This window comes from Trifolium pratense, linkage group LG1 (genome assembly GCF_020283565.1).
Source record: "Trifolium pratense cultivar HEN17-A07 linkage group LG1, ARS_RC_1.1, whole genome shotgun sequence".
Taxonomy (NCBI): Eukaryota; Viridiplantae; Streptophyta; class Magnoliopsida; order Fabales; family Fabaceae; genus Trifolium; species Trifolium pratense.
This window is the reverse complement of record NC_060059.1, coordinates 38226279-38254048: the sequence shown is the minus strand read 5'-3', so window position 1 is coordinate 38254048 and position 27770 is coordinate 38226279. Positions and strand designations below refer to the sequence as shown.

At 32.5% G+C, this 27770-nt stretch overlaps 5 protein-coding genes across 7 annotated transcripts; 4 read left to right on the top strand and 1 right to left on the bottom strand.

The window, feature by feature from the left end:
- Window positions 1–473: 473 nt before the first annotated feature.
- LOC123893836 (probable polygalacturonase At3g15720) lies at window positions 474–2895 on the top strand. The gene is made up of 9 exons (XM_045943649.1): window positions 474–608; window positions 722–859; window positions 957–1097; window positions 1202–1240; window positions 1385–1592; window positions 1692–1776; window positions 1918–2026; window positions 2475–2579; window positions 2671–2895. The coding sequence occupies exons 1-9, from the start codon at window positions 474–476 to the stop codon at window positions 2893–2895; spliced, it is 1185 nt and encodes a 394-aa protein (XP_045799605.1).
- Window positions 2896–4011: 1116 nt separating this feature from the next.
- LOC123893826 (probable polygalacturonase At3g15720) lies at window positions 4012–7796 on the top strand. The gene is made up of 10 exons (XM_045943637.1): window positions 4012–4017; window positions 4863–4997; window positions 5811–5948; window positions 6037–6177; window positions 6317–6358; window positions 6496–6703; window positions 6924–7008; window positions 7160–7268; window positions 7374–7478; window positions 7566–7796. The coding sequence occupies exons 1-10, from the start codon at window positions 4012–4014 to the stop codon at window positions 7794–7796; spliced, it is 1200 nt and encodes a 399-aa protein (XP_045799593.1).
- On the bottom strand, window positions 7751–10763 carry LOC123915140 (pentatricopeptide repeat-containing protein At4g21065-like). Its single transcript, XM_045966292.1, has 2 exons — window positions 9940–10763; window positions 7751–9557 (listed from the first exon to the last, which is right to left on the bottom strand). Exons 1-2 carry the CDS (start codon window positions 10615–10617, stop codon window positions 8415–8417), a joined length of 1821 nt encoding a protein of 606 aa, XP_045822248.1. The 5' UTR covers window positions 10618–10763; the 3' UTR covers window positions 7751–8414.
- A 706-nt stretch (window positions 10764–11469) lies between these two features.
- Window positions 11470–20314, top strand: LOC123915120 (putative ATPase N2B). Of its 3 annotated transcripts, none has more exons than XM_045966282.1 (15): window positions 11470–11881; window positions 11957–12093; window positions 12197–12339; window positions 12700–12845; window positions 13529–13608; window positions 13809–14066; window positions 14693–14803; window positions 14989–15111; window positions 16269–16390; window positions 16475–16544; window positions 17321–17413; window positions 17697–17824; window positions 19037–19178; window positions 19750–19888; window positions 19992–20314. In XM_045966282.1, the coding sequence occupies exons 1-14, from the start codon at window positions 11761–11763 to the stop codon at window positions 19879–19881; spliced, it is 1806 nt and encodes a 601-aa protein (XP_045822238.1). In that variant the 5' UTR covers window positions 11470–11760; the 3' UTR covers window positions 19882–19888; window positions 19992–20314. The 3 variants fall into 3 exon arrangements, with proteins under 3 accessions (XP_045822238.1, XP_045822231.1, XP_045822226.1); XM_045966275.1 differs by having other exon boundaries at window positions 19963–20314; XM_045966270.1 differs by having other exon boundaries at window positions 19750–20314.
- A 3519-nt stretch (window positions 20315–23833) lies between these two features.
- On the top strand, window positions 23834–27243 carry LOC123915112 (adenine nucleotide transporter BT1, chloroplastic/mitochondrial-like). The gene is made up of 3 exons (XM_045966264.1): window positions 23834–24650; window positions 26366–26527; window positions 26612–27243. The coding sequence occupies exons 1-3, from the start codon at window positions 24036–24038 to the stop codon at window positions 27092–27094; spliced, it is 1260 nt and encodes a 419-aa protein (XP_045822220.1). The 5' UTR covers window positions 23834–24035; the 3' UTR covers window positions 27095–27243.
- Window positions 27244–27770: the final 527 nt, after the last annotated feature.

Below are 27770 nucleotides of genomic sequence, written 5' to 3'. Positions count from 1 at the left end.
TATAATTACTTATTTTTACCTATTATATCTGATCGATAATTATTCATTCTTTATTTATTTTATAGAGAATCCATATTAATTACTTTTTTTCTTATTAAATTCATTTTTACTAATGTGCAGATAAGCCAATGTCTGTGTATATATACAGGCATAAGTAAGTCCAGACAATATTATAGTTCTTATACACTCACTCTTTGTTAGAAAATACATACTCATACCATGGTTAGTGAACATATACATTTTCTTTTACTAATAGTGAACATATATATTTGTTTACAAATACTTCCTCCGGTCCTTCTTATATGCGATAATCTATTTTTTAGATTTATCGTAAAATTGATGTATTTGGTATATATTATAGCTCATATACATTAATTATTGAATGAATCTAAAAACTTAACTGTCTCTTATAAAAGGGATCGAAGGAAGTAACTTCTTTATTATTTTTTTTCAATTCAATTAATATATTCATCATGCAGGACTTGCTTCCAATTGTTCTTTTGATATTTTCTATTGTATTTTGCAATTCATGGGTTGGATTTGGTCAAAATACATTTAACGTACTTCAATATGGTGCCAAAGGAGATGGCACTTCTGATGATACACAAGTATGCAAATAATATTTTATGTTATGATTACTTTTTTTTTTTTTTTTTTTTACAAAATGTTATGATTACTCTTAATACAGTATATACTTAGCTATATATATTATTTTCTAAAGGCGTTTATGCAAGCATGGAAAGCTTTATGTGGAGCAAATCAAGGGAATCCAACACTTGTGGTGCCAGATGGACATTCATATTTTGTGCGTGAAATAATTTTTAAAGGACCTTGCAAATCTCAAAATCTTCATATTCAGGTAAAACAATCTATTTCCTATAAAATAATTACTTAACTATTGACACACAAAAAATTATCAGATCAAAATTTGATTAGTTAAATTTAATTTTGTGCAGATTAATGGAAAAATAGTAGCACCTCATAGAGATACATGGGGTACATGTTCAAAAAGGTGGCTTTATTTTTTGAATGTACATGGTATGACTGTTGATGGATCAGGAGTGATCGATGGTCAGGGTGATGCTTGGTGGAGCAATGTAATAACATGCACATTTTTTTACAAATTTAGTAGATTATTGATACACAAATAATCTATTGTTTTGCAATCAACTAACAATACATTATTATTTTCAATTTACAGCTTAATGGAACCAAAGGATGTACGGGGACACCTCCTACGGTTAGAAAGTCATTCTGTTTTAAAGTTGTGATAAAAGAATTTTTTTTTATTTTTTTTTTACTTTCTCAAAAGGGTTGCGGAGATATAGTTTAATAATTTAACTATTTAATCTTTAATCTTTGTTAATTTATCTTAAATGTGCAGGCTTTACTATTTGAAAGGTGTGACGGACTTCAATTAAGTGGACTCACGCATATAAATGGACCAGGAATGCACATCTATGTAGTTCATAGTCAAGATGTAACAATCTCAAATATTAACGTAAAATCACCGAAAGATAGTCACAATACAGATGGAATTGATCTCTCAAATTCAGTTCGGGTTAATGTTCATAACTCCATAATAGAAAGCGGTAAAATTGATCGAGAGTACTTGTGTTTAATCTCTAATTGAAATACTTATTGATCATACTTTGCTTATATGATATCTCACCGTCTTTTCCATGATATAGGTGATGATTGCATTGCTATTAAAGGTGGATCACAATTCATCAATATCACTCAAGTTACATGTGGACCTGGGACTCACGGTATTAGGTATGCCAAAATACATCGATAGATAGACAGTATTTGTCACTTTTCATCTATGTATATATAGACAACAAGCTTGTTAAAAATTAAGAATGCTTGTTACCAATAAGGTTGTTACTAATTGGCATGCCTTATATTTTGATGCAGTGTGGGGAGTCTAGGGGGTGGTGGAGCTACGGAATTTGCTGAACATATAACTGTCAAGAATTGCACATTCAATGGAGCTGATAGTGCAGTCAGAATCAAGACATGGCCAGTAATGCTACAAACCTAATTCAAAATAAAAATAATTACTCCTTCCGATCTTTTCTTTATAAGAGATAATTGAGTCAACAAAAATAAATATATATGGCTCCTCCTCTAGCTGAAGGAGGGCTATGTAAGGTTTTCCGGCCGAAGCTGGCTGCTCAATTGAACTTGTGGAAGCCGACCCATCAATAGGAACAACGGGGCGGGAAGGCCGATGCAACTCTTGGTTTACGATTGCTTCTGAGTCTGCATCAGACCCAAGAGACACCTAAAGAGACATTTACTGAATAGTGCCTGCACTATACAATAGCCAAGGCAGCCAGACCCCCGAACCCGAGTCGAAAAAAGTTGACTCAACTGTCTCTTATAAAAAGCATTGGAGATAGTAAACAACAAGACTATATTATATTTGTATCTTATATTTAATCAAATAACATTTCTATGTTTTTTTGAAGGGTGGAAAAGGATATGTCAAAGATATCATTTATGATCAAATCATAGTCAATCAAATAAACAACCCTATAGCAATTGATCAACATTACATGAGAACTCCAGAAAAGGTAATTAATATTCTTTCTCCCTTACATCATGTTGATATTTATTCATGTATAGACAGATAATTCATTTTTTGTTTTTATTTTTTGGTTGCAGAGTCAAGCACTAAAAATTAGTGATGTAACAATTAGTAATATCTATGGAACATGCAGTGGTGATCATGCTATTGCACTAGATTGTGCCAAGATAGGGTGTGACAATATTACCTTGCAAGATATCAAAATTACCTCAGTTGATCCAAAGAAACCAAGTTCTGCAATATGCAATAATGTTCAATTGAAATCAAATAATGTTTCACCTGCTTTGATTTGTCTACATTAGTAAAAAGGCTTTTATATCTTTATTCTCAGAGAATTGTTCAATATATTACATGTATTATTCAATATTTAATCTATATACCTATTAATCATATGCTATATGCACAAGTTACTATTTAAAATTTAAACACTTAAATTTACATGAAAGTATGAAACACTTCAAATATATATAGTATCAAAATTTAAGATTTTAACACAATTTTTAAACAGTATTATCAAAAATAAAAATTGTATCAATTTTTTAAAACGGACAGGGTTCACGGGTTTATGAGTTTGAAATCATAAATTCGTTATCCGAACCAAACACTTTAAGTTTGAACGAGTTGATTCAAATTTGACCCAAACTTAAATGAGTTAGGGTAAAATATGGACTGTGTTGAATTATCGGATTGAATGGATCACCTAGACATGATAATGTTCGTAATTTTAATCATTTAAGTTATGTTTAGTAAAAAAAAAAAAATTTAAGTTAGAACACTTTTATATTGATGCATAATTGTGAGGTCAACTCTTCAATTAAGTTATGATCAGAACACTTTTCATGGTAAACACTTCTTGGTCGGTCGAATTCCAACCAAGGTCAAGTTTAGTGCAAAGGGAGGGTCATTCACCAAGGGTCTTGCACTTTTTGTGTGGATTTTTCAAAAGCGGAAAATCATATTTTTATATATGTTATGTCCAATTGCGAGAGAAGTTTGGAATAGAGTTTCCTTGTGCCCCTAAGCAAATGAAAGTTTGGTTGCAAGAGAGTTTTGATGGTATGACATGCAGTGATTTGGACATTATGGCGTACTAAGAACGAAAAGATTTTTTTTCAATGTGGTGGTGGAGATCGAAGACATTGTAAAAACTTTGCCACCCCTAAATATGTATCATGGAATGGAAGTGAGTGTTGGTCAAGAAGCAAAATTCTCCTTGTCTACTGATTAGCTTATTTTTGGGCTTATGCAATATAAATTAGGTTTTAGGTTATTTTATAAGTTTACACTATTGAAAATTGTATTTTTATAAGCTATTTTATCATAAACTACATTGACAAACTTATAATAATACATAAAAATTGCATAAACTATTTGCATAAACAAAAAAAAAAAAGTTAATCCAAACCGGCCCTATACGAATGAAGGTACGTCCTCTTTATTGTATATGAAGATAGTCGTGGAGGTGGCTTATTTCAGTGTTTCTGGAATGATGTACTTAAAGTCTTAATCCTTTTTTTTTATTTAGATTTTTTTTTTACAAGCTTTTTTTATTTATTTTTTTTTGTTTATAATGAGCTGAGGATCGAACCCAGGACTTATAGCATACTACCCAAACTCCTCATCACTAAACCAAATATTGTGGGTACATGCAAACATAATACACACATACATTTGACTTTTCCGCACATTAATAAAAAGAAATTAATAAGGATTTTCTATAAAATAAATAAAGAATGAATAATTGATAAGGTATAATAGGTAAAAATAAGTAATTGTATAATAATAATTATTGGTAAAGATAATCATAATTAAATATTTTACTGGTCAAATTATTGTAAATTATTGGTAAAAATAATTATTGTATAATAATATTTTACAGACAAAAAAAAAATTTACTGGTCAAATTTAGGGGAAGACTTTCTTGACAAAAAATTAATGTGCTTTAAAGATAATTATAATTTTTTTAGTGGTAATATAGAGGGCTAACGCCCGAAGATAATTATAATTATAATTAATGTTATTCTTTAATTTTATAGAAACTCCTTATTAATTTATTTTGTCTTATTAACTTATTTTACTGATGTGCAGAAAAGTCAATGTGTATGTGGGTATAAGTAAGTCTATAGACAATATTAGAGTTTTTATACACACACACACACTTTGTCAAAAATATATATCATGGTTAGCTAAATATACATTAGTTATTTATTCATTTCTTTGTTTACAATTGTTTTTTCTCTTCAATTCAATAAATATATTCATCATGCAGGACTTCCTTAAAATTGAGCTTTTGATATTTACTATTGTATTATTTTGCAATTCACTGGTTGTTGGATTTGGTCAAAATATCTTTAACGTAATTCATTATGGTGCCAAAGGAGATGGCACTTCGGATGATACACAAGTATGCATATAATTTTTCATGTTATAATTATATTTTTTCTACAATACTTATTATATTGTGAATATGTATAGTCAAGAATTATTATTTATGCCTCTCGTATTTTTATTTTGATATATCATCTCTTGTAATTCAGAATATTGATTTATCTCTAGAGAAATATCAAATAGTACATAAAATTTTGATATTTAGATTAATTTTTTGATGAAAAAAATGCAATGTTATATGAAGTGACCTAACTTATTATTTTAGTTCTCTTTTTAAAAATAAAATACCCCGTCCTTAATTCTCTTTTTTTACATATGGTTTAGAATAGGGTGTTTCTACTTAATTTCTAGAGTAGTACATTGACAATTTGAAGTGTTTGGATATAATTGCTTCTTTACATAATAAAATAATGATAAATTTTGTAAATCAAAGAGTTATTTATAAATTTTTTGTACTTTAAGAAAAATAGTTTCATGAGAAAAAAAAAAATATTATTCCGTTGTTTATAAATGGTACTAATTTTGTATATTTTTTCTTCAAAACTATTCAACATTTACTATTGTTAGTAATAAAAAATTTTTAAAAAAAGGCTTTGTTTACTGAATATATTTAGTTATTATGATTTTTAAATTATATATATATATATATATATATATATATATATATATATATATATATTATTAAATAATAACATTTAGTTATCAAAAATAAATAAATAATAACGTGCACTTGATGATTTAAAGATCAAATATATATCGAAGTTCATGTTGATTTTGCACATGTGCCATATAACCTTATCTAAATTAATTAATCTTAATACATTTGAAGGCCTTTTTGGATGCATTTAAAGCTTTATGTGGAGCAAATGAAGATACTCCGACGCTTATCGTGCCAGCAGAACATTCATTTTTTGTGCGTCAAATTACTTTCAGGGGTCCTTGCAAATATCAAAATCTTCGTATTAAGGTATCAAATGATCACTTAACTTTTCAAAAAAAAAACAAACTATATATTAGATTAAAATTTGATTAGATTTAATATTGGTATAATGCAGATTGATGGTCACATACTAGCACCTCATAGGAATGAATGGGGTACATGTTCAAAAAGGTGGCTTTATTTTCTTAACGTACATGGGATGACAATTGATGGATCAGGAGTGATCGATGGTCAGGGTGAAGCTTGGTGGGGCAATGTAATAATATATTTTATTACAAATTTAGCATGAATTATTATTTACTAAATTTCTAATTAAATATAATTTAGTAGATTATTGATAAATAATCTATTATTTTGCAATCTTCTAATAATACAATATTATTTTCAATTTGCAGCTTAATGGAACCAAAGGATGTACTGGGACACCTCCTCCTACGGTTAGAAAATCTTTCCATTTCAAAGTTGTGAAAAAGAAAATTATATTTTTTTTAATCAAAGGAGAGAAGCAGAAAATGATGGTTTTTATCCTAGGAGGAGGTGTCAATAAATATTATATATATTGTTGAATGTGTAGGCATTACTATTTGAAAGGTGTGATGGGCTTCAATTAAGTGGGCTCACTCATATAAATGGGCCAGGAATGCATATCTATGTAGTCCATAGTCAAGATGTAACAATCTCACATGTCAATGTAACTTCACCACCGAAAAGTCGCAACACAGATGGGATTGATCTCTCAAACTCGGTTCGGGTTAATGTTCATGACTCTATAATACAAAGTGGTAAAGATATATGTATTGAACCTTTGTTCTCTTAATTATCATTTTCCTTAATTAAGTGTCTTTGGATGAAAAAATTGTTTACCAAACTTTACTTACCTTATTGTCTAATTCCAAATTGTTAGTATGTTGTTTCTTTTAAATATTGATTTTAGGATTTCAATCTTTTTTTTTTTGACACAAAGATTTCAATCTTTAGTTACTCATGAATTTTACTATATAGGTGATGATTGCATTGCTATTAAAGGTGGATCACAATTCATCAATATCACTCAAGTTACATGTGGACCTAAAACCCATGGTATTAGGTATGCCACAATTTGATTTTTTTTTTCTTCTTCATTTTTTCAATAAACCATTATTTGAATGATTAACTATTTAAGTTTTCACCTAGAACTAAAGTTTTATACATAAATAATAATTCATAATTAATTTGGCATGCTTTATATTTTGATGCAGTGTGGGGAGTCTAGGGGGTGGTGGAGCTGAGGAATTTGCTGAAAATATAACTGTCAAGAATTGCACATTCAATAGAGCTGATAGTGCAGCAAGAATCAAGACATATCCAGTAATGTCACAACTTAATTGAAAATAAAAATAATTACTAGTATATGATAAGACTACATATATTTGTATCTTAAATTTAATCAACAAAATTTTTGTGTATTTGAAGGGAGGAAAAGGATATGCCAGATCAATCATTTTTGATCATATCATAGTCAATCAAATAAAAAACCCTATTTATATTCAACAACATTACATGAAAGTTCCAGAAAAGGTTAATATTCTTTCTCCCTTACTTCATGTTAATATTGTTAAAGAATAATAAGGTGCATAATCTTTTGTTTTTGTTTTTTGGTTGCAGGGTGATGCAGTAAAAATTAGTAATGTAACATTTAGTAATATCTATGGAACATGCAGTGGTGATAATGCTATTTTTCTAGATTGTGCCAAGATAGGGTGTGACAATATTACCTTGCAAGATATCAACATTACCTCAGTTGATCCAAAGAAGCCAAGTTCTTCAATATGCAATAATGTTCATGGAACAGCAAAGAATATTACTTCACCTCCCTTCCACTGTCTAGACCAGTAAAGAGGCTTTTATATCTTTATTCGCAATCTTGTTCAGTATAATACAAGTATGATTCAGTATGCACTACGAGAGAAAATAGTTCAGTTGTAATACAACCAAACGAATCCTAGTTTGATCAGATACTTAGTACAATATAATCATTTTCTAATTATCAATGTTTGTATATTTGTGTTTGATTTCACAGCAGAATATAATAGAATTAATTATATCAATCAATACAATTTCAGTAAGAATACATGTGCGTTTTCAATCAGAAAACTTGACTTTATTTCTAAATTTCAATTCAACTGAAAGTGATCAAGATAATTTAACTTGGGCTGAAAATTTTGTACTACTTTTTACCTCAAAGTTGTTTTCAGAATGAAATTGAACTTTCATGTGCTTGCTGTGATTTCAATACCAGAAAATTCAGCAACCGAAACTTTTTTCTATTTTCTAGCCATTGTTTTTCATTTGTGAAAGGATAACTCACCAACCGAGGACAACATCCATGTTTTGACATCAGTAGAAGACTACATTAATTTTCAAACGTGATTTAAAATGATGGAATCCCTCCACAAATGGTTGAAGCTTTCAGCAAATGAACACAGAATCCTTGAAGTTCTATGCAATTTTCAATTACCAAAAGTCTTTACAAGAGCACAAACCATTCTTGAAATGGTGGAAGCGATTGCGGTCCCTGACGATAATCTCTCGATTATAAACCTTAGAGATAAACTTAGTAGCAGAGTGACAATCTTCACAAACGCGCAAGTTCTTCACAATCCTAATGGAAGTTCCAGGCGGAGTATTCAAAAGAGCAAAAGCTATGGCAAGCTTTTCACTGTGCCTATATAAAGCATCTTCTTTATCTTCTTCATCAATGTCAAGCAACACTTGAGATGTTGTAGGCACATACCCTGCCCTTTTGATTTCTCTACCCATCTCATCCACCATTTCATATATCTCTTTATATTGATCATGAGACTTATCACCAGCAACAAACTCATACATTTCATTGTTTACCTCAATCATGGTACTCCCTGGAACCTTCTTCATCCCTCTCATATCCATCATCTCCCTTACCTTAGTCTTCTTCTCCCACCGTCGCAATTTTGCGTAAATGTTTGACAGCAAAACATAATTAGACTCATGCATCGGCTCACTTTTGATTAGCTCTTTGGAGATACTCTCTCCAAGCTTGAGTTTCCCAGTTGCATTACAAGCAGTGATTATTGTTCTCCATATGATTTGGTTTGGTTCAAAAGGCATCTTTTGAACAAACTCAAAAGCCTCTTTAACAAATCCACCTCTACAAAGCAAATCCACCATGCATCCATAGTGTTCTATCTTTGGCACAATGCTAAAATTCTTCTCCATTGAATTGAAATAGCACCTTCCTTTATCAACAAGTCCTGAGTGACTGCAAGCAGAGAGTACCCCAACGAAAGCAACATCATCAGGCGTTATCCCATTTTCAACCATTTCATCAAATATAGAAACAGCATCTACACCACGACCATGCATTGCAAGACCAACAATTACTGAAGTCCATGAAACTATGGTGCGTGACTCCATTTGTCTGAACAGTTTGATGGCTTTGTCAACATTGCCGCACTTTGCAAACATGTCTATCAGTGCGTTGCAGAGTTCCACAGACTTTGAAATGTTTTTCCTCTCAATGTATGATTCCACCCATTTTCCAAGCTCAAGCGCCCCCAAATCAGCACATGCAGACAAAACTGAAACCATTGTGATCTCATCAGGGCAAACACCCATAACCTGCATGAACAAACATGGATTGTATATGAGTAAAATAACTTTGGACAAATAAGTCAGAACACATTAGTTCTTTACAAGCTCTTTCTGCATATTAATAGTAAAACAAGAATACGAGAAAAAAAATGCACTTCCTCGAATCTCGAATATAAGCAACAAAAAAAAAAGTACTTTGATAGTTTCTTTTAATGACAAAAAGTTTAGCCGAGTTGGATCTCAGAAACACATTAGGGCCAAAGAAATTCCCAAGGCTCAGAGATCACCTATCGATGTACTTACATATTAGCCTCTAACGAGGTCCTTATAACTGAACTCATTTTAAAGCACTGTAATTTAAGTGATGAAAAAAAGCACTTAAATGTAATTAATTTTTTAATGAAATCACCTGCATTTCCCTAAACAATCCAACAGCACGTGCAGAACGACCCAACCGCACATACCCACCAATCATAGCACTCCAAGTCACAGTATCCAACTTAGGACTATCATCAAACACCTTATGAGCAAACTCAAACCCAATATCACCCTCACAACAACAATACATATGAATCAAAGTATTCATAACATGAACATCCTCCTCAAAACAAAACTTCACAACACACCCATGAACCAATTTCCCTAACCTCAAATTCCCAATACCGGCACACGCTTTAAGAACAAACGGAAAAGTAAACTTATTAGGCAAAACACCATAACAAAGCATTGTTTTGTAAAACACCAATGCCTTTGATTTGGAATCATTGGTTTGAGAAAAAGCTCTGATAAGTGTGTTGAAGAGGAATGCATCATAGGATGGTAATGGGGTGGTTTGTGTTTGGTGAGAGGGGAATAAGAATGAGGAAGCGTAATGAATGGCATTGATGTTGGAAGAAGTTGAAGTGAATTTTGTGAGGACTAATGGGTTGTTTTGGAGGCCATTTTTGAGGATTAGAGTGTGGATTTGAGTGAGTTTTGTGAATGTGTTGCAGTGGGATTGAAGAAGGGTTAAGATTGTTTGTTCTGCAAGTCTTGTTTTTGGGGTGTTTGGTGGAAGTTGGAGGTTGTTTAGTATGGATTTTATCATGGGGATTTTGTTTGTCTTAGGTTGGATTTGGAGTACAAGTAATAGTGTGTCTCATATTTCACTCTAATGAGAGTTTAGAGTGTGTTTGTTAAGATTAAGAAACAAAAAAATGTGTTTTTTTTTATTATCCTCCAAGAATGGGGGGTACTTATCCAACAATATGAGAATAAGTCATATTGAGAATTTTCCAAATATCAAACTACAATCTCCAAAATCATGGGCTCTCAAGTTAATTTTTTTGGTTACTTTTTTTTGGTTGTTGTCAAGTAGGAGCTAGGAATTCAACTTTTAAGGTGAATAAATGAAGTGTTGAAGTTTTGTCAAAAAAAAAAGAAGTGGAGTATTCAGATTTCGAACTCCGACACATGTATATATAATGCGATATTCCTGCCAACTAAGTTATATTTACGGGGGCATGGACTCAAGTTAATGAGCTACCCTATAACGAATTGTTTAGGGATATTCTAATAAAAAAATTATTAATCAGACTTCACTTATGTTGTGATAGAACTCTGAATTATCTGATAGTATTTCTATAAAACCATAGAGTTTAACGCAAAAAAAATCTCTTCGACGTTGTTTGGTAAAAAATAGTAGATAGTCAATAAATTAGTTTATAGTAGATGAACTAATAGTGAATAGCTTATAAGCTAACTTATAGTTTATTCCGAAATAATTAGTCGATAAAATTTGTAGTGTTTAATAAAATTCAGTTGATCTAGCTTATAAATATGAAATGACGTAAAAAAAATATGTTTATTTAATATTTATTTTTTAAAAATTTGATAAGTCATAAGCTAATCACTTATCAAAATAAGTTAAAAGCTCATTAAAACATATGGATTTTGTTTTTATCATTTTCATAATTCATATGAGCTCATAAGCTCAATGTGTTGTTGACAACCAAAAAGAAGAAGCAGCGTGTCTTAAATATGTGGGTTATTGAATTTTGTTTGATTTGGTGGTTAATGGAGCATCCACGTCACTCTCTCCATCTAACTTTTGTTTTCAATTTCCAACTCTTGTTTGTGAATCATCATCGATCACATTTCATTCATTCATTCATTCATTCAAGAAAATAAACCAATTAAGTAATGCAACAGTGAAGACGAAGTTTTTAAGGATTCAAAAAACGCAGAAACAATGAGAAGAAGAATATGGAATCTTCTCTTCAATTCACCATTCCCAACCTCCAACTTCCGCTTCACTGCGTCTCGTTATTACTGCTCCGATCCATCACGCATTCTCAACCATAACCGTCCAGGTTCAATTCACCATTCACAATTTCACTTTCACTTTATTCAATTATTTCTCAAAATTCTCTTTTTCTTCGCTCCAGGACCGCTTGTACAGTACAAAAATCTTGTTAATCAAGGAAAGTTGCAACATGATCCTTACCAAGAAACTGTTGCTACAGAGCTTCAGAATTTGTTAGCAAGGTTGGAGAATTATGAGAGACAAATGGAAGAGTATCATGTAAAAAACTTAATCAATTAGAGATTTTTAATTCATCATTTTCTTCATTTGTTTGTGCATTTTTTTTAGTGTGTTTGAATTGGTCCTTGTATTTATTTGGTAGGTTAATTTATCTAAATGGGAGAACAGTAGGGAGAACGAGCGGCGGAGGATTCTTACCGAGGAAGTTGAGAAGCAACAGAACGTCGAGGATTGGTGGAGGCGTTTGAATAATAAAATCACTGAAAGATGGACGACGAACTCTAGGTGAATTTTGACTCAGTTTTAAGTGATTTTGATTTCACTAGTTGCTTAAAATTGTGTATTTTGAGTCAATTTTAAGTGATTTTAGCTTGGGACGGAGTGTGCTCTTCCTTAAGGTCTCAAGTTCGATACCAATTAGGGTGGGCTAATTTAGCTTCTTCAAAAAAAAAAATTAAGTGATTTTGATTAAATTAGATGCTTCAACTTGTATATTTTTTGCTGATTATGATTATGAGAAATTTTTGAGTGAAAATAGTGCTTTTGAATTCAGCTTGTGTTTCCTTGATGCCAATTTTGTTTTGTTTAGGTACATTGTATAAAAAGCTAAATGTGATTTGTATTTATTTGTTTGTTAATACTTAGGAAGAGGCCAGATAATGTGGATCCAGGGGTAGGAAAATGGGTGTCGTATCTTAAACGTGAGAAGAAGTTGGATTCACTAGTTGGTCGCCGACCAACTGCTCCTCCAGCTCCCAAAGGACTTTACATATATGGCAATGTGGGCAGTGGTATTTACCTTCTTTTGTTTTTCTTTTGGGTAAATTATCTTCTCCATCCTTAAGGTGGTTAAATTCACACTATCCTTTCCTCTAATTTGAAAAATCACACTCCCTTTTCTTAGAAGATGAATGAGTCACTCTTCATTATTGACATCTTGCTTTGAACCTCTATTATCAACTGAGACTTGAAAAAAATGAAAATTTTGGGTAAGTCTCAAAGCTAGTAGTAGGAGACGTAAAAAGTTAATTTCAATTTCATAAGTTATAAACTCAACAAAACGTTCAAAATTAATTGTTACTGTATTGAAAATTGTAAAAAAGAATGACATATTCATAATTTGTCACAAGTCACTGCTCCTTATGGGAGACGTGTTTACGTTAAAACGAGCTAAAGTATGATACATTTCAACTCTTAAGGGAGTGAAGTGTAATTTTTATAAATAGAGAGGAGCGAAATGTAGTTTAAGCAGCTCTCAAAGTAGAGTAGTATAAGTTTCAACAAAAAAAATAGTAGAGGAGTATAATTTACTCTTTTCTTCTTTGTTCAATGTTTATGTTTACCAGTAATACTAACTTACAATGGCCTGATTCAATTTCTAATTATGCTTTTGCTTAAAGTTTCTTGTTGCTTTATTTATGCCACTTGTCAGAGTTTCTTTTCTAATATTTTGCTCACATTTTTAATGCTGAAGGGAAGACAATGCTGATGGACATGTTTTATAGTGCCACTGAAGGAATAGTTAAACATCGAAGAAGGTATCACTTTCACGAGGTGAGTCTTTTATTATGTTTATATGCATAACCTGAATACTTATAGTCATAATGACAAATATGTCGCTTATAAAAAAATATAGTGACTTAGATTTCATCGATGTTATTTTCTGGAATATATGTAACATCTTCCTATAGCAAGATCATCAACATAGTGCTGAAAGTGATAGATAGACTTATACTTTTTCTATTCATGTGCAGGCCATGCTTAGAATAAATGAACATATGCACAAGATATGGAAGAAACAAATGGAAGAGAAGCCTTTGCAGTCGGGCATTGCTGGTTGGATTATGAATCTTCCCTTTGACACTAAAGCTAAAGAGTGGCTGGCTGCAGAAGAAAGATACAAGCAAGAGGTACAGATGAAAAACATTCTTCCAGCTGTAGCAGATAAGTTTTTTCTGGATCGAGAAGGGGACGAAAAGGGAGCTAACATTTTGTGCTTTGATGAGATACAGGTAAAGAAAAATTATTAGACTGTTATAATGTGTTCCCCATATTTGTATACTAAATTATAGATTTACATACCCCTATTCATCAATTCTGATTTAACACTTGAGGAATAATCTCTTATTTAGTAATCTTTTTGTGTTTTCGGTGAATACTGGGCGCATCCTTCCCATTTGGAGCAGTTTTTCATGATTCATTTCGAAAGATTTTATGGAAATGTGTGCATTTTGTGTCACTTCCGTGGTCTATTACTCTATTTTAGTATGTGTTATTTCATCAGATTTTTTGGTTAGAAATATTTTCCCACCTATATCTTTACTTAAGTTCCAAATCATATTATCTGGTGGAAACTCAATGTATGCTTTGAACACCTCTGTCATAAGTTTGAGTTGCATCTGTTTTTGCTGTCCCTCCTTGGCTTATTATTAACATGATTGCTGAGCTTCCTCTGTATCATGTCACTTTTTTTCGTTCTTACTTTAGCTTGTAATGAAGATCAGCGACAGAGCTTCACATAGCTTGCCACTGCGGCGAGGTGTAAATTATTAAAAGATGTCACATAGTCTCCCCAGTCCCTACTAAGATCCACCACTGATGAAGATTGCGACTTTAATTTTGATGCTCTTTATTTCAGACTGTTGATGTATTTGCTATTGTGGCTTTATCTGGAATTCTAAGCAGATTGTTGAGTAGTGGAACTATTATTGTGGCTACAAGTAATCGAGCACCTAAGGATTTGAATGAGGTGTGTTCTTTATTAGTTAATCTTTTTACTTGATGTGTTATCATTTTCCCTTTTTACTCAATTATGCTGCAGGGGGTTGGTAAACACACTGATGACATCCCTGATGATTTACTTTTTGGAGGATCTAGAGTGTAGACCAATTGGAAAAGGGCCTGATATTTCTTAAAATATGTTTTTTTGTGCAGGCTGGTATGGTACCGGAATTCTTCCAAAACCTTCTCTCCAATTTGGAAAAGCATTGTGAGACAGTGTTGGTAGGCAGTGAAATTGACTACCGCCGTTTTATTGCACAAAGATCAGTAAACCGGGTGAGAGCTAATCTGCCTTTCATTACATTTATCTAAACTATCAATATATATCTATGTCAACATGTGATGCCAGTATATTTCTTAGTGATAGAATTTTTTTATCAACCATAGTAGCAGTAGAATTATATCCAACGATAATTTGATCTATTTTTCCTCAAATAACTTTGTAATATATGCATTTCTAGCAATTGTATTTGCAGTTTTGCTTGGTCATTGCTTTCTTATACACACAAATGTGATGTCAGTATATTTCGTAGTAGATTAGTTCTGGTGTTTGATCAGCCATAAAAATAGTGAAACATCCAACTATAATTTGGATATTTTTTCCTAAACTGATTAATTTTTATAATATGTATCTCTTGGAATTGTATTTGGTTGCACTATATTATATTATTATGGTCATTGATTTCTTATATAACATAATTTACAATATAGTTACTGAAGTTACTAAAATTTCTAAATCGATAGCTTGGTACATAAGCAATAGAGGGGAAATAATCAATAGCTTGGGTTGTTAGCTTTCGGCTTTGTATTAACTATCAAGGGAAAAGCAAAATCTTCATTTCTGACAGTGAAAATGTGTGCATTTTTAATTTAGGGACACATCCAATGATCCAATATCTTTAATTGTTTGTCAATAAATTCATCTCATTTCTGATGTTGCCCATGTCATATTGACTTTTGATAATGGTTGGGTTTGATTTTCTTAAGGGTATGTTAACATGGGCCATGGTTGTTGATTGCGGCTCTTGTTAGTTAGGTACACCAATACAAAAAATGATCATTAAAAGTTACTTTGCATTAACAGTTCAGTAAATCAAAACAATGCATATAACTTCATCCAATTTATGAAATACCAATTCAATGTAAATGCGGCTTCTTTGTCAATTACAAAGTTATTATGATGCTGAACATTACAAAATTTGTGCAACCAAAGTTCTTCTACTTCAATGCTTGACATCTATTGAGAAACTCTTTCTTCTATTGTATACTTCTTTGTTTTTGAACAAAATTCATTCATGAAACACTTGCGAAAAGCCAGCTACAGTTTGTCTATCCATGCACAGTGTAGTCTAACAATGGCACGTTAACAGAACATCATATTATGTCTATTAGAGTTTAAACATATGTGAATTTAAGTGGGTATAGATATGCAGGTAAACTATTTGTGGCCTATTGAAAGGGAAACAATCAATGAATTTGAGAAAAAGTGGCACAATGCAACAGGCACATTTGGAGGAAAAATAATCCCCGACACCATCTCAGTGATGTTTGGAAGGTATATATAGGTATCCCATTTATATTTAATGCTGACAAACAAGTATGCATAATAAACATGAATCATATTATTTCTTTGTGACAGGACACTTGAGGTTCCTGAAAGTTGTGGGGGAGTTGCTCGCTTTACATTTGACTATCTCTGTGGTCGGCCGGTATGTTTTTTCGTTTTGTTTGGTTGCTGTTTAAAGTATTTTCTCCTAGCAAATATAGTTACGTATCGTTCGGCCAGGGGGAAATGGAGGGGTGGAAATTAAGAGAAGCAAAATTCCTCCTCTGTCAATTTTCATTCCCCTCCAACATTAGGAGATTTGGAGGGGGTAGAAGATGGGTTTGAAATATTTTAAATATGTTGAGTCAAATATCCTTATATACACTCTATTCTTATCATCCTACCATACACCCACATGCTATCCCTTTTTTCTATCCACCACGGCCACTGTCCGACAAAGCATCTGTCTCCACTCTTATTTGTTTGGCTTTTGTATTAAATTAATCATAAATGTCTTACACCTCAATCATATTTTGGAAATCTGTGTTCTTTCACTTCTCCTTCTTTTGTATAAACCCCATAACTTCAACAGTTGGAAACAAATTTGAGTTCTAAGTTTGATAATGTTTTAGGCAGTGTTATTAGACTTGGACTGGTCCTCGGCTCTGTCAGGATATTGGATTGACGGGTCACTAATAAAATCAGTGGATCACTGGTCAAGCCGCATAAATGATATGTATTTTATATGCAAATATTCTATTTTAGGTATCCTATATATAATTTATTTATCATAACAACAATAGACTCATTCCTTAGTGTTGCCGTTGCGGTAAAAGTAGCTAAAGATGATATTTTGGGCTATTCTGTCAAAAATATATATATATTTTGGGCTATCTGGAATTAAGCTCTCTCCCTCTCTCTAACTGTTTTGATTTTCAGTTGGGTGCAGCAGATTATATTGCAGTAGCGGAAAACTATCATACTGTTTTCATATCTGATATTCCAGTGATGAGTATGCGCATTCGTGACAAGGTATTAGTTAAAATAGATTACGTTGACCTCAGATGTGTTCATAACTGCCTAATGTATTTTAAGAACACAAATTGTGGGTTAAAAACTCTCTTTCTTGCTCTGCATCTACATTGTGCCTACATTTCCTAAGTTTTTTTTTTGACACCCTACATTTCCTAAGTTATTCCTCAAATGCAATGCTTGAAATTTTTATGCATCAGCCATGGCATTACAATTTAATACACTTCTCTTTCTAGACTTCCCTATCTTATTTTGAGCAAAAAAAACATTTTCTACTTTTCAGGCACGGAGATTTATCACTCTTATTGACGAGTTATACAATCATCATTCTTGTCTATGTTGCTTGGCATCCTCTTCAATTGACGATTTATTTCAAGGAACTGAGGAGGGCACACTTTTTGACTTGGAGAGGTAATTTGGTCTGTTTGTATGAGATTTATGTTGCATGGAAAGCTTTTGGATTACATAGTATAAATGCTTTGGATATGCTAAAGTGGTGATGTGATAATTTTATTTACCTTTTTTATTACTTTACTGTCAATATATTCTGGTGGTTGATTGTGATGCTTGGTATGCCTTGTAGCTGGGTGGTTCCCCACAAGAAACATTTACATTACATTCCCAATTCTAGATTTTTTGTTGATGTTGTTGTTTGACAAACTTGTTTTAAAATAAATTAGTGTAAAAACTTACTATCATGGATATTTGTTTCCTCAACGAACCATGTTAGGCCTAGATAGATAAAGATATAGGACTTGGAAGGTGTAAGTTCTAAGAATATTGAACAGTTAGAGATGTTTAGACTATACAGAGTTGTTATCGAGATGTAAATTCTGTAAAGATCAGTAGTTAAATAGGGAAAGATGTTGGGAGGGTTCAGAAACATTGTTTGGAGAATGAGTCTTTGATAAGTTTAAAACAGAAACTTTATTAAACTTCATACAAAGAGCACACAAACTCACAAGTTTGGTGGGTCAACTTTCCTACCAGTCTTAGAGCCACTGCACTCTATTTTGAGGGTGTAGAGTGCAGATCTCTCTTTTATAGATGCTAGAAGTCCACTCATGAAATTTCCCACAAGTTTCTGTTTAGGTAGTTTTAGTAGTTTGAAGGAAATCAACTCAAAAGCCTATATATATGCTTCTGTTGTACCAATCTGTCTTAACTCTTCTAATTATTCAAAAGTATTTTATTGTACTTGTACCCCATATCGATCTATAAGAGCCTTCGTCAGCTTACCCCCAATCAAAATCTCATTGATCTCTCAGAGAAGAATAAACTAGTCAGTTGTTCTTCCCCGCATGCATAGAGACAGGGGCAAGTCTCACTAGGGGGGGTGTTCATGGGCTTAGGTGACCCGTTCAACCTGATCACCCAACTCAAACCAATGAAACTTGATTGGGTCGGGTTGCAGGTTTGGCCAAAACTGACCAAGCCGACCCGTGAACACCCTTGTTCTTTGGACTGACATTCTTTTTATCGTAAGAAGTTTCTCCTATTCCTAATGATGTATTAACCAAGTCCAACACTGACTGTCAGATTTGCTTTTGATGGAAATTTAGTGGTCTTTTTATTAAATGAAGCATTGGTAACTGAACCTCCTCACTCTTTTTTCGGTTCCAGTTTCCAGTTTGAAACAGAGGCTGAAGGCGGGAAACTTCGCCGGGATGTCTTAGCAGAAGGCAACGTGGGCACAGGAGGTACCCCTGTTGGCATCACATCCATACTATCTGGTCAGGAAGAGCTGTTTACTTTTCAGAGAGCTGTGAGTATTTACCATTTCCGAATTCTAGTTGTGCAACAAAAGTTACAAAACCATTATATAAAATTATGCTGAAATGATTTCCTGTAGTGTTTCTTTTTCCTCACTGCAAGTACTGAAGTGCCATTTCATAATGAATTTCATGTATTTATTTCCCATACATGTTTTCTACATTCTGGCGAGTTTAACATATAGTACTAGATTCTGATATTTCATGATAAACAACAGATTTTACATGTCATATTCTTCACAATCTACTGTGTCGAGTTTATGATAGAGAGTAATGATACTTTGACAGACTCTTTTTGGGCCTTAATTTTTTTTACTGCAGAACTGTGGTGTTATCCAAAGGCTCGCTTACGTGTTTGTAAAGGATTTGTGAAGATAAAATCTATGCAGTTATCATTACTACATTATGAAGCTGATTAATTTCGATTGTAACTTAACTTGTAAACTAAATTTCTGACAGACTCAGTTCTCAATGTGTTGTATCTGTGTCCTAAATTCTTACATTGCTCTAGAGCTTTTAAAGATCAACTAAGAATAATGTATTAACATTGATTTTTTATTGTAGGTCTCGCGCCTGATTGAAATGCAAACTCCATTATACTTGGATGGAGTCGGTAATGTCCACCCTTATTTTCAGAGGCAACATAAAAAAATTCAAAAAAAAATTGTGACGGCTTACTGTCCGAGTCATCATTAAATTGAAAGTAAGCTTTTCTTTTCTATTCTACTAAGAAAATTATTTTCTGATGCCAAATAGACTTTTATACACTTGATGTAGATATTCAGACAATGAATACTTATTATCAGCAATAAGCACAAGTATACAAGTGATCAAGCTAATGGATATTAGTATTGACTACTGAATTTGTTTATTCACTACAGCTATCTTAAATAATGCAGCGATGCATGATAAATTGTATCTTTTTTACTCAAATAAATTGTATTTTTGAGAAAGTTATTAATGTACAGATGCTCAAAGATCCAATCTTATCTGAGTAGTTGTTAGCTGTTATGAACTTATGATTGATCAAGTTAAATAATAATTCCTGTCATTTTGTCAAATTGGTGTGTAATTTTAAAGACAAGCAAAAAGTGACTTATGAAATGTTTACAGTTGTATCATATCATAAGATATTGTTCCCATACATGTTTGTGTACTGATTGCCACTTTCTTCTCACTATGGTGATTGGCTTAGATTGTGATAAGTTGTAAAATGAAACAGTAGTCTAGTTTAAGAAAACAGAAGCAAATTATTGATCTTTTGGTTCTTCACAATGACAATGTATCAATAAAATTAATTTTTCAAGTGCTAACTGTTAGATTTTATTGTCAAAAAATAAGTTGGATCAAATAAGCTAATGTAGTTATTGTCTTATTTTAAAGTACAACAGCGCCTTTAAGTTAATAATTGATTTATTTTTCATCATGGTAGAAATACCAGTAAAGCAAAACTAGCACTATCCGAAATAATTTTGGTTTTTAGTTTTTAAAATGTGTTTTATATGTGTTTTAGAAAACTGTTTTTAAGAAGAAAAAAGCAAAACTCCTTGAACATGTTTTACTTTTTCAGTTTTAAAAACTGATACACAAAAAATAAAACACTTTGTAAAATTGGATTACCAAAAGTCTCTTAAGTCGCATAACATGCACCAAAAAAAGCTAACATTAATTCATCTAAGAAAATAAGAGGAAAATGAGTGATTTTCATGTGGGGAATACCTGACTTATATTAATGGATATCGATATCTCTAGGTAAAATTTAATCTCATGTCATATTTTTATTTTTATTTATAGTCTTAATTACAATTTTGGTCCTCATATTTTCTCCCACTCATGAATTGATCCCCATATTTTCTCTCACTCATGGATTGATCCCCATAAATAAATAATGTGAATATTTATGTTTGTGCGCCTAAACAGTATACATTTGTATTTGTGCTTATGCATGACTTCCTCTGTTTTAAGAGAAAGTCGAATATGAGCAGTGAGCACAAATACAAATGAATAGTGTTTAGGCACATTCACATGAATGAAGAAAGAAGATAAAGGAAATTAATAATGAGTATTTTAAAATAAATAAATAATATGAATATTATCTATCTGTACGCGCGCACGCCCAAACACCATACATTTATATTTGTGTCTATACAAGACTTCTTGTTTTAAAATTTAAATAGATTATTAGTCAGCTATATTTAAAAGTTTATTTTGTTAAAAGTGTCAATTTTTTAGTTCATAAAAAAAACTAAGACCTAACTTTGTCCCTAAAAGCAAATTTTAGTCTATGAAAAAAAATAAATCGTGACAACTTATATTGGTTACACTTTGTTTGATTGATGGAAAAAAAATAGAGGAAACAAGTTAAAAGAAGGAAAAGTAAATAAAAAATGAGATGAATAATTAGTAGTTTGTTATTTTTTTTAATAATAAGTTTGTTATTCCTTTTTACCTAACATATATATAGTGAATCTTATCTATGAAAAAATGTAATTAAATAATAAAAATATCTTAAAAATAAAAGTAAAATAAGATAACAATATACCTAAAAAAAATCCTCCAATTCTGACGCAATACGGAAGCGTGAAGGAAAAAGCAAACGTTAATCCTATAATAAAACAGGTTCGCAAGCGACAAACCTGTCAGATGAGGCACTGGAATCCACCAGATTTTCGGAATGCACCAGAAAGAGTAACTAATCTAGAATTCACTAGAATTCCGGAATCCACAAGAAGGAGTAATTTGGAATCAACTAAATTTGAGAAAAATCTCTGTATTTTTTATTAAATCAAAAAGTTGTCTTTCAAGGCTAAAATAATTTAGTTTAAATAGTAGGGAAAAATAAAAATAACAAATCTTCTAAAAGACTATAAAAATAAAAATAACAAACCTAGCTAAATAAAAATAATAAATTTTGCTAAAATATAAAAATAATAAATCTAGTTAAAATATAAAATTAAATCTTCACTAAATCTTTCTAAAATATAATAAAATTAAATCTTCACTATTTTTCAAGTGAACCTTTCTTGCGCACCACTTGATCTTCAATCTGGCGCGGCCAACCTTCCTACATCAAATTCTTTCTATATACTGTATGGGTAATGATATATGTACCGAAAAAGTGACTCCCGAAACTTACCGACTGACGTGTCCCAATTAATTTCACCTTCTCTCTCCGCAAAGCAAATCGACTGACTTGGGTAATGATATAATCGTTTTTTGTTGACCTATCTCACTCTCTCTCTCGGAAAAGCAAACCAAACTGGACTGGGCAATGGGCTTAAAGGCAAAATCAAACTAGCCCAATTAATATGAGAAAGGAAACAGGCCCAAAACAATTAAATTCTAAACGTCCATTTGGCGATATAAGGCCTTGGCGAGGTAGGTGATGACGGATAACGCCCATAAGACGGATTTGCATACGATAATAAAATATCTTCATCCTTCCCTGCCTTAGCGATTAACTTAGGAATGAAGAAACCAACTCCTTGAAACTGCCATGGCTTGGAGACCAAGGTTTTATTCCTACTTTCACGCTGCATCACCGGAAAAGGCGCTGAAGACCAGATTTGTAGGAACCCTAGCTTGGAGAAGAAGGCTTTAATGGTCTATAAATAGTTTCATATTTTCATCTGTAAAGGGATCTTTTTTTTCCGGACTTATAAACTCCCAGGGTTGTTGGGATTGAACCAAGTGTAATCACACCATTTAATCTATAATATAACCCCCTTTGAGTTTTTACCAGAACACAAACCATCTTCAATTACAAAACCAACCCTCCATCATCTTCCATCTTCAACCTTCACCACATAACACAATATTCAAATCACCACAAACCTCCACCACACCATATTCAAACCACCAACTACAAACCAATCCTCCACCATCAATCTATTCATCAAATCATCAAAACCCATCTCATAAAAAATCATAAAAAATTCAAAAGCTTGAGGCCATGATTATGTGTTCCTGCGTTTTGTTGTTGTTCTGTTTCCATTCTTTGTTTTATTTATTTCCTTGTTTTATTTGTATCGGGAAAAATTCGGTACAATTTTTTCGGTGCATATAGCACCACTCATACTGTATATATAATTTTTTTGAGTTTAATTGATATGCACTGACGGTGTAAAATAGTTTTACACCATCATCCAATAAACAACCATTATTTTGCCATGTCATATCAAGAAAGTGGGGGTGAAGTGAGGTGATGTGGCGGAAAACATGGTTGGTATTGGTTGACGGTGTAAAATTATTTTACACCGTCAGTGCATATCAATTAAATCCAATTTTTTTTATAATAACATTTTTTTTTTAATTTAATTTATATGTACCGTCAGTCTAAAGTTATTTTGCACATGCGTCAAATAATATACCGACACATCATGTATGGTAATTAAAAATACATGATGTGTCACATTTATTAAATGATTTGGCAACGCGTCATTGGATGCACGTGTAAAAAATATTTACACTGACGGTGCATAACAATTAAACTTTTTTTTTTATTACAAAAGAAAATGAATAAATTAATTTTTATTAATGTACTGTAGGTTATATAGCAACCTCGTATCTTATCACCCGAACCGTTTCGTACTTATTACCCGAACCGTCTCGTTTGTTTCTACTATCTTGTTCCTCACTATATAAATTCATTCTACACTGTGAAGATTGTGTTGTTTGAGAGAGTCACAGAGGCACAGATTCACCACCAACCCTCTTCTCTCTCTCTCTACACATTCCTTTTCCTTTCCTCTCGCATTCTCCGCCGTCACATTATCTTATTCATTTTTTTTCCATCACTACCCTTTTATCGAAACACCAAAAGGGTTTAGTTTCTCACAAGCTTTTGATTAATGGGTTGGAAACAAATCACCAAAAAAAATCTCTTTGATGATAAAAAAGATGGTTTTTTCTCAATCTCCAATTTAGGTTCTCAATGGGGTCATCATCATGAAGAAGAACAGGTGTACCCTATTGGTGGTTTATTTGCAAGCATGAGTCAAAATTCAATGGGAATGGGTTTTGGTAGTGGAATTCCACAACCAAACTCATCTGATTCTTCATCTTCTAAAAGAAACAATGGGGTGAAGATTCCTTGCACTGAGTTGTACATTAGGTATGTACAATCAGAAGGGAAAGTTAAGATTCATGATGGTGTTCCTGATGAAGATGAGGAAGATGAAATAGTGGAAGGTGTTAAGAGAAAGAAAAAGGGTAGTCTTAAAAAGTTGAAGATTAAGGTAAAAAACCCTTCTTTAAGGAGGTTGATTAGTGGTGCTTTTGCTGGTGCTATTTCACGTACTGCTGTTGCACCTTTGGAAACTATTAGGACTCATTTGATGGTTGGAAGTAGTGGTCATTCTACTGGTGAGGTGTTTAAGAATATCATGGAGTCTGATGGATGGAAAGGGTTGTTTAGGGGTAATTTTGTTAATGTCATAAGGGTTGCACCTAGCAAGGCTATTGAGGTAATAATAGTTTTATGTTTGTTTTTAATTTTTTGTTTCATACTATGTTGTTGTTGAATGATTTAGTGTTCATTGATTTGATTTCTTCAGTACGTTTGGTTGTTTATTTAATCAGTGTTGTCAATTGTGGACTGTGGAAAGTAGTGGTTTGATGAAATTCTGCAGCACAATAGTGTTATAGTGTTGCTATAGCGGCTACTAAATTGCGTATCACAAAACACTATTGAGTATTGACTTGTTTAAATTCCTCTATGCAGTAGCGCGCCATTGCGCTGCTCTTTAACAACTCTGTGTTGTATTTATTGAAAAATCATTTGGTTTGTGTTTTTTTATATGTCAAGGGATTTGTTTCTATTGGCTTGGTTTGTTTTTGCATTTCAGGAGGACCATTCATATTTTCAATCTAAAGAACAAGTGTTTAAGAGATTGAGTCTATGTTAAGGGCAATTGTTAGTTAAATTTTGAGTGAAGGCCCATTTTGGTCCCTCACAAATTTCTGACAGGACAATGTAGTCCCAGATAAAAATAAAAGCCAAATTAGTCCATGACATTTTCATATCTGGGACAAATTAGTCCCTCTGTTATAATGAATCGAGGACTAATTTGCCTCAAGATTGATGTTTTAGATTATAAAATCTGGATGTCATTTATATTTTATCAACCACAATGCAAATATGGGGTCTGGTATGGTATCTAACGTGCTGCTAGATTTGCTTGTCATTTTCAACAATTGAATTATTCATATTCTCCTAACTGAAAAGGACATCAAGTTAAGTAGCTTTGCCCTTCTCATGGAATGATCTTTGGGACACATAGTTAGTTCTATTGCTGCCAAATTTGTTTTACTTTATTCGCTTGCAAACCTATCCCTAAGTCGTTTTAACTTTTTTTGCATTTTTAGTGCCAACTTTTGTTTTATATTCATAAAGAATTTTCATGCAATAGTTCCTTGTATATTCATTTTTCCTTTTGCTGGTGGTTTGGGATGTCTGGTAGGTGATATCTATATCTAAGGATCCTTCAATTTAGGTCAATGTGCAACTTGCCCCCAATTAAATGTAGCCTATTTTTACCCTAAGTAGAAAAAAATTCGCCTGTTAACTAATGTCAAGCAAAATCATGCAATCAAATGATTTCCATGCTCACCAACCTCTTACATGTTTTCTCTGTTGTTATCTTTCCATTAGGTTAGCTACCTAATAGGTCGTTTGTTTTAGCTGTTGAGAGGTTATGAACGGGATTCCAGGAAGCAAGAAAAAATTCCTTTGGTAAAAAGAACATTCGAAAACATTTTTACTGTTTGGTTCTTCTCAAATTCAAAATAAATAGGCTATAAGGTGTCGTAAGTTGGTAACAGTTTATTTATAAGTAATGGAGCTATATTACTTTTGATGGTCATGGTTTTTGATAACATGTTTTGGTTTTCTCCATGCAATGTTTTTCATTCTAGGCATGTCACTAGCTGTCCAAGTTAATCTAGTATGAAGAGCTTCCATAGTTTGACTCAGTTATAGAATACTGATTTGCAGAATCACATATATGATAAGTAGTTAATCTAGTATGAAGAGCTTCCATTGCTGAAGAAGTTTAGACAAGAAATCTGTTTTCATGCGTTTTGTTTTGTCTTTGATCAGTAGCTTAATAAGCTATGAGCATAGATTTAACTCCGGCATTGTTTGATGCATCTGAATATATATTGCCACTTTTTTCTGCAGCTATTTGCTTATGATACAGTTAACAAGAACCTCTCATCAAAGCCTGGTGAAAAGCCTAAATTCCCAGTTCCTGCATCATTGATCGCAGGTGCTTGTGCTGGAGTTAGTTCAACTATTTGCACATATCCTCTAGAATTACTCAAGACTAGATTAACCATCCAGGTATATACTTGTAAAACAACACAAGCTCACACATTACCATTTTTATCCTTTCGCAAAATTTAAACTGGATCGGTAATTTCGCAGAGAGATGTTTATAACGGTCTACTTGATGCGTTTGTAAAAATCGTTCGAGAAGAGGGTGCTTCAGAACTTTACAGAGGCCTTGCTCCTAGTCTCATTGGAGTTATTCCATATTCTGCCACCAATTACTTTGCCTATGACACTCTAAGGAAAGTGTACAAGAATGTTTTTAAGCAAGAGAAGATTGGAAACATTGAGACCCTTTTGATAGGATCTGCGGCCGGTGCTATTTCAAGCACTGCTACTTTCCCGCTTGAAGTGGCTCGCAAGCAAATGCAAGTGGGAGCACTTAGTGGAAGAATAGTTTACAAAAATGTGATTCATGCACTTGCATGCATACTTGAGAAGGAAGGTGTCCAAGGTTTGTATAGAGGATTGGGACCAAGCTGCATGAAGTTGGTTCCAGCTGCAGGAATCTCTTTCATGTGCTATGAAGCATGCAAGAGGATATTGGTAGAGGAAGATGATGATGATAATGAGGAATAGATTGAGTAGAATAACTGAGTGCTGATTCTTCAGTTTTTTTTTTCTTCCAAATTTTGTTAAATTAATTTTGGAATTTTTTTATCATTAGATTTTTTATAATTGGATTTTTTTAGTCCACTGATTACAATAAGATATTGAAATTGGTTTTTTGTTTTTTTTTTAATCACTTGCTCAATGGCTTATACTAATTAGTCATGTCTTTCTATTGGGTTTGCTTGTTGTTAAGGTAGATAGAAATCATTGTTGTTAATTGTTAAGGCAATTTCACTTCTCTTGCAATTTGTGCATGTAAAAAGTCAAATTTTCGAATTTTACTGCAACCTTTTTTTTTTTAATCAGTGGAATTTAGGGCGAAAGATGGTGTCACAGTCCAAGACAGGGAAAATCTTAAACTTCTTAGAGCAGGTAATTACATTTATATCTCTCCCTCGGCTCCTAGAGTGTTAGCGGTACTCGAACCTAGGACCTTCTAGATCCAAGACTTTTCTTTAACTACTAGACCAAACTCTTTAAGTTTGCTGCAACAAGCTTTACATTTAAATATTTACCACAATTCTTATTCAACAATGTGTCAAAACATTGAAGTCTTCAAAATGGTAAGCTATTCTTTGAAAAATAAAATAAAGCAATTCTGAATGGGAAGGGAAGGGAAGCTATGACTATGACTCTAAAATGA